We start from the raw sequence: 15,001 nt of genomic DNA, 5'->3' as shown, positions 1-15,001 counted from the left end.
GTTTTCCTTGCGACAGGAACTGAACATTTAGATATTATAGAAGGTCTATATGAGCTTCGTGTTTCAAAGGGTTAAACCACTTCAGCATGCACAGCAGGGCCCTTCTTCTAAATCTCAATTTCAAAGGATGTACCAAAATGCAATATTTTCACAATACACACTCTTCTGAAACAATTAATAAGTAAAATTATTCAGCTGGAGAAAAGCTCCCGTATCCAGAATCCATCCATCATGTCTGTAATGGGACTAATTTCAACGGCGCGGATCGCTTTATCGTACGGCGCCGGCTTTTCGTTCATTCTCCTCACTCGACTAGTGATACAACTGTTACGCCCAGACATCATGGACAAAGAGATGCGACCGAAGGACTGCGGCATCCACAGCCTACACAGCCATTACGACTTCATTATCATAGGTGGAGGAAGCGCGGGAGCTGTGGTGGCCAGTCGCCTGTCGGAAATATCCAACTGGACCGTTCTGCTTCTAGAAGCTGGTGGTGATGAAACAATACTGTCCGATGTCCCTCTATTCATGCCAGCTCTTCAGCTGTCCCCACTGGACTGGCAATTTAAGACGGAGCCATCTGGTACGTCGTGTCTCGGTATGAACGGTGGTCGATGCAACTGGCCACGCGGAAAAGTTCTGGGGGGGACGAGTGTCCTGAACGCGATGCTCTACATCCGCGGAAATGCCAAGGATTATGACCGCTGGGAAAAACTTGGGAACGAAGGCTGGAGTTACAGAGAAGTACTTCCGTATTTTAAGAAATCCGAGGATATGAGGGACGACGAATACATTGATTCTCCTTTCCACGGAACGGGAGGACCTCTCACGGTAGAGGAGTTTGCATACAAGACGCCGATTTCAAGGGTATTCCTGGCAGCTGGGAGAGAGATGGGATACGAGGAACGCGACCTGAATGGGGAGAAGCAAACAGGGTTCATGATGTCACAAGGCACGCTGCGGCATGGGTTGCGATGTAGTACCGCAAAGGCGTTTCTACGGCCTGCTTCCAAGAGAGAGAATCTTCACATCAGCATGTATTCTCACGTGCTGAAAATAATAATCGACCACGACACAAAAAGGGCAGAAGGCGTCGTGTTCAACAAAGCTGTCGGCGGGCTCAGAGTGGTAAGTGGTTTGAATTACGGCTCCTGTGTATTTACTGACGGCTATCTGTTTATCGATTTGTAGATCGCGATTTTATGGATTGTTAATAACCACTTAGACGATCACAGGCGTCGCACCCCAGCAGATCACAATCGACATCTTCACCGACCTAAAAAACCTCAAACTTTGGATAATTATCAATTTATTTACTTATTTATAAAATTAAACCAAACTGCCTTTAGCCGAGACCAATATTTCAAACTCAATGGAATCTGACTTTTGTTCAATATACCAGTTTAGTTATGTCAATCTGTTGTGGAAAATATTTATGAAGTCGGATATGAGCTTCATGTAAAATGTACCAATATTTGTGACTGCATTAATGATGACGAAAACCTTCCTGATACAGTGTGGCGCAACGATGATGATAATACGTTTATGGTGAAATGTGTAAGCAAAACGGGCAGTCTGTATTACGGTGTAGATGGAAAATATATACATAGTTAAAATCAAATAATACAACACGAAAATGTACACAATAAACTGCATTTTCAGACGACGACAAGAACGCAGTAAATGCTATTTTCTCTAAGTTCTGGCGATCTGTTGCAGGCGTTGGCTAACAAGGAAATCATCCTTTCGGCAGGGGCTCTTCAGTCTCCTCAGATCCTTATGCTATCGGGGGTGGGCCCAAGGGACCATCTTGAAGAGAAGGGTATAAAAACGATCCTGGACGTGCCAGCTGTGGGAGAGAACTTGCAGGACCATGTCGCACTTGGAGGAACGGCCTATCTTATCAAGACACCCGATCACATGGCTCCCGGGGGAGCCAGCTTCATCCTTCCGAAAATCCTGACTATAAACACACTTCAGAACTTCGCCTACGAGGGACGAGGTCCTCTCTATGCTCTTCCTGAAGCTGAGGTCATGGCTTTCATTAATAGCAAGTGAGTGAATATGTACGTATATGTGCATATGTGAAATAATGAATTGTACCTGTGTTGGTGGTTCGTCCCGTACCTCCACTAAAAATCAAGTACCGAGGCATGTGCAACATCATACAAACTTTCAGACCAGAGAGCCAAATCCAGAAGTGTGGAAAACTGCTACACTTCACTAATAACCCGAAGCAAATTATGCTATTTCGGCTTTTTCTCTTTAAACACGCAATTACTTATTCCTGTCCAGCCCAGTTCACGGTAATAATCATCCAACACCTCATTCAACGCCAAATAACTTCCGCAGTTGATACACCGTAGTCAACGTACCGGCAAACCAACCAACCGACCTGCAGCCCACTCAGATTTCGATCGCAATGGTACTATACGTCAGTACGAACAGAGTCGTACTAGTGTTATATTCAGACATACTTCCTAAAACCTAGCAGCGAATATTCCATATACAGGAAAAGCCACTACTTGTTCACTCTCACCCTGAGCAAAAACCAAAACGTAGCAAGCCCCCAGACACATGGCATGCTCACAGTAAATGTATTTTGCACATGACAGATACGCAAACGAGACAGAGGACTGGCCTGACATTCAGCTGTTCCTTGCCTCGTACGCAGACAACACGGATGGAGGGCTATTCGGGAAGAAAGACAACGGATTGACGGACGAGTACTACGCCGCCATGTACGAACAAATTCTGTACAAGGACTCGTACTCTGTTCTGCCACTGCTCTTAAGACCTAAAAGTCGGGGCAGAATACGTCTCAAGAACGACAACCCGTATGAGCACCCGCTCATATACCCAAACTACTTCCAACATCCTGAGGACATAGCAGTGCTTGTAAGTAAGCAGCTGCAATGCAGTGGTTGTAAATTTTATCTGCTGTGACCCCTAAATGGGATAACAACAGGGCCCTTGGCATAGAACCAATAAAATTACTGCAAAATGAAACATCTAACTTCTAGCAGTGGTCGCTTTATTATTACAGTAACAAACAGCACGTGGTCTTCTTTGCTGCAGATTGAAGGGGCGAAGTTCGGATACGAAATGAGCAAGACCCGAAGGATGCAGAGGCTCTCGGCGCGCATTAACGAGATGAAGGTACCAGGCTGTCAGCAAATCGAGTTCCTCTCTGACGAGTACTGGGAATGCGCGGCCCGACACTACACCATGACAATCTACCACCCGGTGGGGACATGCAAGATGGGACCTCAAACAGACCCAGATGCCGTGGTGGACCCCAGACTACGAGTGTACGGAATACGGGACCTCAGAGTGATAGATGCGTCTATCATGCCCTTCATCGTTTCTGGCAATACTAATGCCCCGACCATCATGATCGCCGAAAAGGCTTCGGACATGGTCAAAGAGGACTGGCTGCCCTATTCGTTTCGTTACACATGACTTGAAGATCTTCAGCATGAAAATCCATATAGCACATGGTCTCAACATTCAGAGACCTGCCCGCCGCTCCTGACTTGTACTCAGAAGGTACTACGTTCAAAACCTGGCTGAGAAAGCTATCGTGAATAAGTTATTTCGTGGTTTTCCACCGTCTCCAGTCAAATGACGGGATAATACCTTGAAACATGTCCCGCCGCCTTATACCATATCCTTTCATGCCCACCATTTCCATCATCTTCCCGTGTTTTTCGATGCGATATGGCCTTCGCAGTTGAAACAGAATCGTAAAACATCCTAATAAATGTTTCCTCATAACTAAAACTACGGGCTGTTTTTTTTCGGAATAGTAATACTAACTTATATAATAAATCATTTTCCTGTGCGTAAGTTCGGATAATTTTTATAAGCTGGTGTAACTGCCAAACCGCGTAAGTTCACGTGGTCTTTGGAATGCACGTGAAAAGAATCTTTGTCCAAACACACAGAAGCGAAATGAATGCTTTACTTCAAAAGAGGTGCTTGTAATAGGGGGCATCAGAGAGTGTATACACCAGATTGTTCAAGTGAGCGTTTATAACCTGTGTCTGATAAGTAATCTATGAAAATATTTACTTTACTCTAAGACGGAACACGTGGAGATTGATCTTAGGTTTCCCAAGGCGTGGAAGAATGGAGATTATAGCCTCAAGACGAGACGCCACTTCACTTGTGTAAAAAGTTAAACATGTAGCTAGATGCGATAGATCACTTTTACATTTTACAAGGAAAGAAAACACGAGACAGAAAAAGCCAGCCCTCTTTACTTTTATAACAAAGTGAAACAAGTCACAAAAATAACCGGTACTATGTGATGTATAAAGCCAACCGATAGCTATATTTAGTTAAATTCCTAAGGAAGGTCACTGACGAAAATAAAGAAAAAATACAGTATGTTTTATCTGTAAACATAAACACTACATATCACAGAACAAATACATAAATCTGCTTTTTGACCTTGAATGTTTCACAAATATTAAAGTATCAGATGGACTGTCGTACTACATTCACATAACGTTCAACAACAGGGCTGTAATCAAATAAAGACTGGCAGAAACATTCAGAAATATTATCACGAAAGTCAATTAATAATTTGCGACTTAATTTTCAATTACACATAATAACACCCAACCCAGTGAAAACTATTTCAACTGATTAATTATTACGTTATTTAAAGACGATCTTCCTACTGTATATGTTAAAAGGCGTCGAATTAGTTTGTACGACGATTGCAAATAGTTGGTAGGTATTAGGCATATTAGTTCAGTTCTTCATTCTTTGATAACACGCACCTGTGGCCTAACTGGACATCAGAGCACTTAATCACGATTCGCACATTTTAGATTTGTTGTCAACTGGTATGCATGAAGCAGAAGTTCGCAAATTCTGAACTATGCCCCCTACAATTTACTTAACATATCTTCTCTAACCGCCAATGACATCAGAGATATTATGTTGCAAAAAACATATCAGTCCCACCGTCTGTCTATATTCTACTTTTGTTTGAATCCAAAGTATGACCTACAGACGTCCTGCCAACACCAAGATATCAGCTCAAAACAAACAGTGGTTTAGAAGAAACATTTAGCCAAGGAAAATGCTTTTTTCAGTGTCATGTTCATAAAAACGCGTATAAGATAAGCAGATCAAATTTTACCGAGCACGGTTACCCAGCGTGTAAAATGCTGGTTTCCTACGTACATGCGTCAGAATTTGCTTTTCTTAAAGCCGGTTATTCACACATTATATACTGCATGTTTACTAAGCTCGGTCTCGAATAATATGAATTATATTAAAATGAAAAATTAGGTGAGATTTCAGGTTTATTTATCATCGTTTCACGGTTGCTTATTTCGCACATGATCGAGGCAGTAGGCATCTCTGAAACGTCATTAATTTCCACGAGACTATACGACGCAACATCCTAGAACACATCCATATTAATAAACTCTAATAAACAAAATGTTCCATGAAATTGACAGCATCGACATAACAAACATGTGATTTTGATATACGCTTTCGTAAGTGAGAAAAATAATTATTGAGTACACGGACCTCCCACTAGTTCATCATCCGTAACGAATTCACAACACATTATCTCTTGTAGAATCAATGTCCTATCTAACGTTAACAACTAGATTATCAGGCTAATCAAACTACGCGATCAATTGCCAGTATACGTTAATGACTAAGATAATCCTGCTAATAGACAATTAGTGTGCGGCTATTAATTATGATGAAATCAAAACTGTGCCAGTACCTTGAACTTGTACGTCCTTTTTTCTTTACTCTATATACATGCCTGCAGATTGGAACTTAAACGTGTGTAACCGTCATTACAGACACGCGAACTGAGCATAGTTATTCTGCTTCAAGTACATTTAAGCGGTCTAAGGCGTGGGTCTTGACCTCTCCAAAAATTGTGATGGAGGGTTCAATGCCACTCCAGGCAGGGATGTGCGTCCGCGCTTCTGCGTCGGCAGAGAGAGGCCTTGCAACGGGGCAACCCCTGCCCAAGGAGGGATTAATTCTTTCATAAGTTAGTTCTGAATTGTAGCAGCCCATACGACATTGTCCGAAAAATACGGAGAAGTATAATCAACTGGTATATCATTTTAAAATATCAGATGACATTCTTCAAAACCGTCTACATACATTGTATGTTGAAATACAACCTCCGTGCCACATTTGGTTGAAATCCGGTTTACAGTATTCGGAATCATTTTAGCATCTACATAACCCCTTATCCTATGAGTACAGGAGACACAGTCATTGCGGATAAGGTGGTCGAAACGTGAAGCGATTAGCGCTTTCATGTTCAGTGCTCAGGCAAAAGACCGAGGGAATTACGTATTTTGTATACACACGGATATTCCTCCATACAAATATTTTACCCAACGACATGAACTACGCAATACACACAAAACTGTTAAAAGAAGAATTTTATGAGCTGGCTGATATACAGGTTAAGGAAACTAGTATTATGTTAAGACATATCTAAGTTCTTTGATATCATATCAGAAATTACGTAACAAACGTTTCAACCAAAAGACGTTACATGATTCACTTTTTGATCACACAACATCTTGCACTTTTATCTTATTTGTGGGGAAGGGGGGTGGTGGTGTAACTTGAATACTGACACGTACGCTCAGGTTATATTTGACATCATCACGATAACATCAAATCTATCGCAAGTTAAAGAAACACACACACACAAAAAATACAGACAAATACTAAGTGACAAGACGGCATGTATGCGTGATATAGTATATAAAACGGATCCGATGAGACCAAAGGACAAGATCGTCTCGAAGAGCTCAGGTGGTGGTGATGGACACACTTTCCTGGCTCTTTTGACGTGCACTCTTGAGTTTCGCTGGTTGGCAAAACGAGATCGTCAGTGTGTGTGACACCTACATCCTCAAGACTGGAGCCGGGACAACAGGTCGCAGACTTCGCCAATTACTTCAGGTAAATCAGGTTTATATCACAATTCATGTAACACTACTTTCAAAGGAAAAAGGACTTGACAGGGAGAGGAAGATTTACATATGAACAAGATTCTAATACATGTGTACCATGTGATAATGGTAGGGTGAGACGCTGCTGAAAAGGCGTTATGTTCTGACACTACAAGCTATACGTTAGAGACCTTTCAAACTCTAAAATCTAGTTTTTAAAAAAACTCCTCCTTATCGCATCCACAAACCAGATTTAATCCAAAGACAGTCTCGATCGATATTGTATAACATATTCGCCGTTCCATTACTTTTACATGGCTGTGAATCTGGAGAGAGAAACAAAGTTATATAAGACAACTAAAGACAAAAAGGATGAAATTCACCAGACGCAAGCAGGGTACAGTTTATTAGACTTATAGAGAGAACACTATATAGAAACTGGATAGTTCATGCCGGAAGAATGGAAAATAGATGACAACCTAATCATCTTAACTACCGACTTGCAAGAAGATGAAACCTGGCTTACGATTAAAGAGACTGTTAGACGTTTACAATCTTGAGGCTGGAGCAGGTTTGTTACTGTTCGTGATCAGAAGAACAAAAAAAATCTGGATCGTTTTGCGATGCGGTTTATAGCCTGGGTAATGCAAAATCCCTAATAACAGCTCGAGTGATTTCAACTACGGCACTATTCAGTCTATAAAAAGACTTTGTATAAGATGCAGCTGCTGGAAGTATATGGAATGGACAGTTCGAAGATAAATACATACTCGCAGAGACTAGACGAAGACGAAAAACGTTAGACTAATGTCCTGTCGAAAAATTTTTACATTATAAAACTAACTACTTTTTACGGGACTGTACAAAAAAAATCACATTTCAGTGCTCTCGATAAATCTGTGTTAGCGTACCTCATTTGCATAAGTCACTTATGGAAAACTTTTTTTTCCGTACAATGGATTTTTATTAGGTTAATGTCCTAAATACCATTGTACTAGCGTCACTAATCAAGTAATGAAAGAGTAATATAAGAGCATGAAGGTAGCATCGCCAATTTCAACAAGCGTTTCTTCACATCATACTTTTACAAAATGTGACAGAACTTATATAAAATGGAAATCTGAAATAAGAAATCTTTCATAAACACCATCACGGACAACATACACAAAGCGTGTTTCATAAACACTTTCGAAATCAAATCAGGAAAATATTTATAAATATATACATATAAATATTTATAAATATGATATTTTAGTTTCTCACGGCGGTGAAGATGCCCATGTTTGTCCCCTGGTTTGTAACGTCGTGTGAACTTTATGTAGCAACGAACGTTTCGAAGGAACACATGCCTACAACTTCTGCCCTGAAGATGAAGGCAGTATCTTCCTCCAAACAGTTAATATTTGCCTATAAGTCCGCATGACATTACAACCCATAAGACTAAAATCGACATCCTAATATAAAATTACATTTGTGATATACTATATGCCACTTTAGCCGGAAAGTCCAGGTTCGTCCTCCGTACTCAGGAACTCGTTTGGCAATCCTGTCATTCTCAAATCAGGTTTAGCATGCAGTTCAACAAGCAGACAAAAGAACCGTAAGGTACAGTCGTTTTAAGATTTTGCTCTTGTGGTGGTAACAAAGTCTGCTGTGCAATACGATCGAATACCTCAAGGCTCCTTATAAATGAATGTGACAACTATTTTAAAACATAATCAGACTCCGTTTCAAGAAGAAAGAAGTCACATGGACTTTGACTCTTACATGTCTGTTTGCATACTACTATCACGAAATTAAAATTGGCGACAAGGTTAATACTGCAACATTTGAAAAAAAAAACTCGTCTGATAAGCCACATAATTTAAATATCCGGTGACTGACTAACTTCAAATAGTTTTTTCAGAAGCTGACAGTCGCTCATCTAATAAATAAAGAGATTATGGAAACAGACACAGCTGTCATCCTAAAACACCGAGGTATATTTACACTAGAAAATTATGAGTTAGGCAGCTCAGCAACTGGAACATTGGAATGGGAAGGCATGCGATCCACGCTGACAACCTTTCTCGAATAAACCATGGTGTAATAAAGGCCGAGTCAACATCTATTCGAAATTCAAGTTAGCAAATATTGATTTATTACATACAAATTATCTACATTTAATTCAAAGAACAGTGTCTGAGTGCAAATTTATTAAAAAAAATACGTGCATCTGCATAACCTACGCAAAATCGGTGATTTATTAGCCCTTTTATGTTTTGTAGCACCCCGATATAAAACACCGATATCAGTTATGCAACGACACGAACAATGAAGAAGTGCGTGCTCGCGAAATCTGCCATGGCGTATTACAACATCGTAATTCAATGCTGTCATTGGTTTCGTCGCCATGTGCGAGAAGGGGTTCGTGCGCAGTCGCAAGGGTTGCGTTTCAAATGGAACACTCTGAATATACAACAGCCAACGGCAATTTGGATTAGGCCAGATGTGTGTGAGCAATGTCCAGTCAAATAGGCATTATTAACAAAGACTTTGCCAAATTTCACTTCAAATATACGGCGTTCATAAACCACTGCGGTTGCATAAGTAGTTTACGGCACATACACGTAAATAAATACGTCTACAAAAATACCAGTTGTGTATTAATCAAGTTCGCATCTTTAATATTTGTATTTACGCTGACTGAGTCCACTCCAGATTTGGTTAAATTAGCTATACGCAACCTTGAGAATACCAATTTACGACATCATAAATGTACACAATGCCCTTCCGTATGTCTACAAAGGCATTCGGGATAACTGGCAGCTATTTAACGATTTCTGAGCTACAAAACTATTCTCGCCAAAACATTCGGACCGCGGTTAATTAGCAACACCATACGGCCCGCGAGTAAAAATAACTGCCACACCTGCATTACATTATTTGTAAGATTGTCCCGAAATACGCACTATGCATTCTTTCGTGTTAAGAAACGAAGACGACATTACAGTCAATTTGCAAAATTGCTGGTCTGTGCAGGGTCAGTGGTGCCGGTGGCCATGTCTTCGACATCCTGCTGCAACTGTACCTTCCAGGACACGCAGTTCCTGGCAGGATCTTGTGGCGCTTCATTCACACTCTTCATGGGTCTAGTGGAGTATCTCGTGAGATCACAGGATGACATTGCTGATTCGTGCAACCGATCGGGCCGAGACAGGGTTAAGGTAAGTGCAATGAGTAGCCTATTAAATCGAAAATTTAAAAACGCTATGTCAATATAATTTGCATCGTCACGACGATAGACATGAAACCGCTTCCTTTGTCCACGCGGTTGACAAGTCCGCAGCACCATTGTAAAACAGGGTCAGACGGCTATAGTATACATACATACAAGAATCAAATACAAAGACAGCAGTGCCGTGGGCTGTAAGGGAACCTCGTAAAATAACAGCTTTCTTCCCATGTCATTCTCATGCGCAGTTAAAAATTTTCCCGTAATTCGCACAATGTTTAACAGCCTCTGACGGCAAGTAAAGTGACTGGCTACGGACCGGACAAGTGCGATTCGATTCCCGGCAATAGCAGGAATTTTACACGCGACCTTATCCTCGAGGACAGATGAGTCAGAGCGAGAGGCCGACCACTCACTCAGCTTCATCAACTTTCGAGGTCATAAAACACGTGTAGCATTTTCATCGCTGCCAGAATTTCAAATCTCACTCTACCATTTATTACAGGGAATAGAGAATTCTGAGTACGACTTCCTTGTGGTTGGTGCCGGGATTGCTGGTTCAGTGGTGGCTTCTCGTCTAGCCGAGAACCCGGACTGGAAGGTGTTACTGCTCGAGGCGGGCCCCGAGGAACCCACGGCCTCTCTCCTGCCCGCCTTTGCGATGAGCGCCGTGGGGTCGGAACTTGACTGGAAGTACGAGACGCAGCCACAGAACACGGCCTGCCTCGCCACAGGCGGCGTCTGCAAATGGCCCAGAGGTAAGGCTCACGAACTCCCACACGACGCATGGAATGTGAGTAGGAAAATACTTGAGGTTCTCCGGCCGGTGAATGTGTCTACGTTGGTCTACTGGGTTGTAACGCCGTGTGGCAGGATGTTCCACAAGGCGTTAAAACCCAGAAGACCAACACGAATACTGTCACAACGGCCAAGAGAGTTCGAGCATGTTATATAGTGACTGATAATTCCTGTGGTTGTCTTCAGTACTTCCAGGCAAAGGAGGTCGCAACCCTCCTAATTCACCGCAAAATTGCTTGTAGCAGTTACTCCGCGTCAGTTAAGGCGAAAGCCTTAATCGACGCTGCGTAACTGCCAAAGCTCAGACAGAGTCGCCAAGCGATCTACGGACCAAAGGATAAAGAACACAATTTGCTCTCTGCAGGAAGAATGGTTTCCGGTACTGGTGGGATGCAAGGAATGATGTACACCCGAGGGAATCCCAAGGTATACAACGACTGGGCTAAACTCGGAAACGACGGCTGGAGCTACGAGGAAGTTCTGCCTTACTTCATCAAAGCAGAAAATAACAAGAACCCCGAGCTTACCGAGGAAAATTACCATGGCAACGAAGGCCCCCTTGTGGTTCAACACTTCCCATACCATCCACCTCTATCTGAATCTATAGTTGAAGCAGGAAAAGAACTAGGATACAGAACAGGAGATCTAAACGGTGTGAATCAGACAGGATTCGCTATAGCTCAGATGATGGTCGATAATGGTTTGAGAGGAAGTACCTCTAGGATGTACCTGAGGAAGGCCGGATCACAGGGTAATCTAGACGTCTTCATCAACTCTCAAGTGACACGGATTCACATCGATAAAAGAACAAACCTCGCCACAGGGGTGGAATTTATGGATAAAGACGGTGTTAAGAAGACTGTGCGCGCTAGGAGAGAGGTTATACTGTCCTGTGGCGCCATAGGATCCCCACAGATTCTCCTCCTTTCAGGTGTTGGTCCGAGTGAAGATTTGGAAGGTTTGGGTATCGAGGTCTTAAAAGATCTTCCTGTGGGTAGGAACCTCCACAACCACGTATCAGCAGGTGTGGGTTTTTATATCAACGACACGAGTTACGAGATTCTTACTATGAAAGTCTTGAAAGAATACCTCGACACACATGGAGGACCAATATCAGGAACTGGAATAACGCAGACCACAGCATTTCTTCTATCTAAATACGCCAACGACGGCGTTCCGGATCTGCAGATATTCTTCGATGGTTTCCTGGCAGCATGCTCTAAAACAGGTTTGGATAAAGAATGCACCAACGGCGAATTTGGAGAATGCGGGAGACGATATATCAACGCGCGTCCGACGAACATACTGCCAAAGAGCAAAGGTTACCTCAAACTTAGGAGTACCAATCCCAATGACCATCCTCTCATCTTTCCTAATTACTTCTCCGTTGAACAAGATGCAGACGTCTTGATAGACGGAATTATGCTCGCAATTAAGTTATCTCAAACACAAAGCTTGCAGAGATGGGGAATGGAATTGGACAAGACGCCCGCTGACGGATGTGAGAGGCCACCATTCGGGTCAGATGAATACTGGCAGTGTGTTGTAAGAAGGCACACAGGGCCCGAAAATCACCAGGCAGGGTCTTGCAAGATGGGTAAGGCCGGAGACCCCACTGCTGTTGTAGATCCTCAGCTGAGAGTTCATGGAATTCGGAACTTACGAGTAGTAGATGCATCAATCTTCCCGTACGTTCCTAACAGCAATACTATTGCAGGCGTTATTATGGTAGCAGAAAAGGGTTCCGACATGATCAAGAACACCTGGCAATCCTCAGATAAAGCAGATAACGCATGTCATAAATTTGGAACTCCTCAGCACTGCGACCTGAATTCAAAGCCGAAGACATCTCATTCCATATTACAACAATAAGTAGCTGATTCTACAATGATAGACCAGCAAAAACGTTACTGAATACATGAATGGTTCAATAACATACTTCAGTGGTTTATAAGTGAAATAAATATCCAACTAATAACTTTAGCTTGTCTGTCAACAAAGAACGATCAAAATGAAGTGACCAACAAGGAAGTCAAATAGGATAATAAGTTACTTATATTTATTTCAACTAAATTTACAGCATCAAACACTTCACGACACTAAAATTGCATTCTTCTTGAACGTCATCCATCGCCCTCATTTCTTTTCGAAGAATTACTTTAGGTGACTGCAAAATGTCTCCGTCCTCAGGTAGAACCTACTCTGTTGGGACTAGCTCTATTGATTGTGCTGTATAGAATAGGTTTCACCAGAGGACAGAGACATATTCCAGTTTCCGAAACGTAGTTTCGGAATTAGAATAAGAACGATGGATAAGTGCTTTCAATCATAAAATTATATAATCGTATACCTATATATAATAATCACAGGACGGGTAGCGTTGTAGATCCTTGATGAAAACGGATAGACTCCATTTCGTAGCAGAATATATATAACACTAGAGCCAAATATTGCTAACTTCTTCGAAGTACGAACTATATAACATTAAAATCGAAAGAAGAAAACACTACAAATCAGTGGCGAAGTCAGGAGGCTGGGGGGGGAGGGGGGGCACTTGCCTGAGGCGGGGCACTGAGGCACAAGCACACGAAAGGAGTGAAAACAGAAAAATTCGTTTACACTGTCAACTTCGTCAACAGAACATGGTAAGCTTATATGTTTACCAAACATGGTAAGCACGTTGGCTTACCATGTTACCCTGTTGAAGAAGTTGACAGTGTGGGTGAAGATGTCAGTTTTCCCTTCTTTTTGTGCTTGTATCTCTGGGCTCTTACTCGGGTTCAGTGTCCCCTGTCATCCACTAAATTCGGGATCTTGGAAACTATTTTTCTTCCATCTAGAACTCCTCATAAATGCTACTAATCACTATACACATACACGAAATTAAACCTTTGCTTTCATAATAAACACCTTAAAATTATCACGAAACTTCCGTACAGGTGAACTACATCTGTTTTCCCATAAATAATGCAAATAATTTTGACTTTCGGTACAAAACAGCTAAACTAAAATGAACTGAAGTATGCCATGTTGTTAAAACATAAATATGCGTCTTGTTACATTCTGATCAAGTGATTTTACAAAGAGTAAAAAAGGGAGTCCCCCATTACAGAGTATAACAAAAGTGATTATCAGTAATACGTCTTAGCTGACAATAAGAACATCCAATTTCATTAGACACATTCCCGTACTGAAGATAGCAGTCTCTGCACCTTGACTTTCTGTTACGCGTGCACTGCTGAAGATCTTATTACCATTCCTGTGAATCACAGAACGGTTATGATATTGTATTCTTTTGTAAATAATATTTTTATATTACTCCTACATATGAATCAGTTGTTATGATTCTATTTCTCATAGGGAGGGTAGTGAATGCTATTTAAATATTTATACCTCACAACCCATCGCCGCGGTTAGAGCAAGTAGAAATCATGCTTAGATGCGACTACTCATGTGAAGAGCTACGTCACACACTGCATTAAAAGAGCTACCCGCTGGTACTGGTTGATTATCTGATTATTTATAAGGCAAAAGAAAACGAGAGCGCAAAGCAGAAATCAAGTATGACCTACTCTGTGTTTACTTTATCCGTACGGCCACTTCCTGTAACTGTGTTCAGTACATTAGTGTCTTCGTACTAATTCCGCAACGCATCATGTATGGAACTGTTTTCTCAGAACAAAATATACCGCGATCACACACAAACTGTCACATAATCAAAACATGGGTTTAGTATCAGTTCATCATTAAGACAAAAATCCACCAACCATTACAGCAAATTTGGTAAAACATAAATAAACAGATCTATCCATGTAAGATTTGAGATCTATCCATCATCCATCGAAGAAAAATAGGTGTAATGTCACATAAAAGCCTCGTTAAAAGTTTTGTTAGTCTCTTACCCTAAACATCTTTGCGCTCTCTCCTATTTTTACTAGTGTAAATGCATAATTGAAAACAAACTTATGATGAATAAACTATTCAACAATCACAATTACACAAAACTCATTTAATTGCACCTAAT

At 41.5% G+C, this 15,001-nt stretch overlaps 3 protein-coding genes across 3 annotated transcripts in view; 2 read left to right on the top strand and 1 right to left on the bottom strand.

The window, feature by feature from the left end:
- The window catches only part of Flo2 (flotillin-2), a 149,495-nt gene that overhangs the window by 33,388 nt on the left and 101,106 nt on the right, over window positions 1-15,001 (bottom strand). The gene's annotated exons all lie outside the window — the stretch shown is intronic.
- Window positions 95-4,584, top strand: LOC110832740 (glucose dehydrogenase [FAD, quinone]). Its single transcript, XM_022070017.2, has 4 exons — window positions 95-1,131; window positions 1,723-2,057; window positions 2,619-2,901; window positions 3,082-4,584. Exons 1-4 carry the CDS (start codon window positions 232-234, stop codon window positions 3,463-3,465), a joined length of 1,902 nt encoding a protein of 633 aa, XP_021925709.2. The 5' UTR covers window positions 95-231; the 3' UTR covers window positions 3,466-4,584.
- Window positions 6,599-14,971, top strand: LOC110832738 (glucose dehydrogenase [FAD, quinone]-like). The gene is made up of 4 exons (XM_022070011.2): window positions 6,599-6,975; window positions 9,987-10,171; window positions 10,685-10,937; window positions 11,342-14,971. The coding sequence occupies exons 2-4, from the start codon at window positions 10,007-10,009 to the stop codon at window positions 12,847-12,849; spliced, it is 1,926 nt and encodes a 641-aa protein (XP_021925703.2). The 5' UTR covers window positions 6,599-6,975; window positions 9,987-10,006; the 3' UTR covers window positions 12,850-14,971.

The sequence above is a fragment of the Zootermopsis nevadensis genome, unplaced genomic scaffold (genome assembly GCF_977971745.1).
Source record: "Zootermopsis nevadensis isolate Lab colony 2312 unplaced genomic scaffold, Znev_1.0 Znev_ptg000027l, whole genome shotgun sequence".
Taxonomy (NCBI): domain Eukaryota; kingdom Metazoa; phylum Arthropoda; class Insecta; order Blattodea; family Termopsidae; genus Zootermopsis; species Zootermopsis nevadensis.
This window is presented reverse-complemented; position numbering and strand designations above follow the sequence as displayed.

Bases quoted from the DNA above. Each gene is read 5' to 3' on its own strand.
- LOC110832740 (XM_022070017.2), top strand. From the start codon at position 232: ATGTCTGTAATGGGACTAATTTCAACGGCGCGGATCGCTTTATCGTAC. The intron at 1,132-1,722 runs GTAAGTGGTTTG...GATCTGTTGCAG, and splicing joins CTGTCGGCGGGCTCAGAGTG to GCGTTGGCTAACAAGGAAAT. The intron at 2,058-2,618 runs GTGAGTGAATAT...TGCACATGACAG, and splicing joins ATGGCTTTCATTAATAGCAA to ATACGCAAACGAGACAGAGG.
- LOC110832738 (XM_022070011.2), top strand. From the start codon at position 10,007: ATGTCTTCGACATCCTGCTGCAACTGTACCTTCCAGGACACGCAGTTC. The intron at 10,172-10,684 runs GTAAGTGCAATG...CATTTATTACAG, and splicing joins CGGGCCGAGACAGGGTTAAG to GGAATAGAGAATTCTGAGTA. The intron at 10,938-11,341 runs GTAAGGCTCACG...TGCTCTCTGCAG, and splicing joins CGTCTGCAAATGGCCCAGAG to GAAGAATGGTTTCCGGTACT.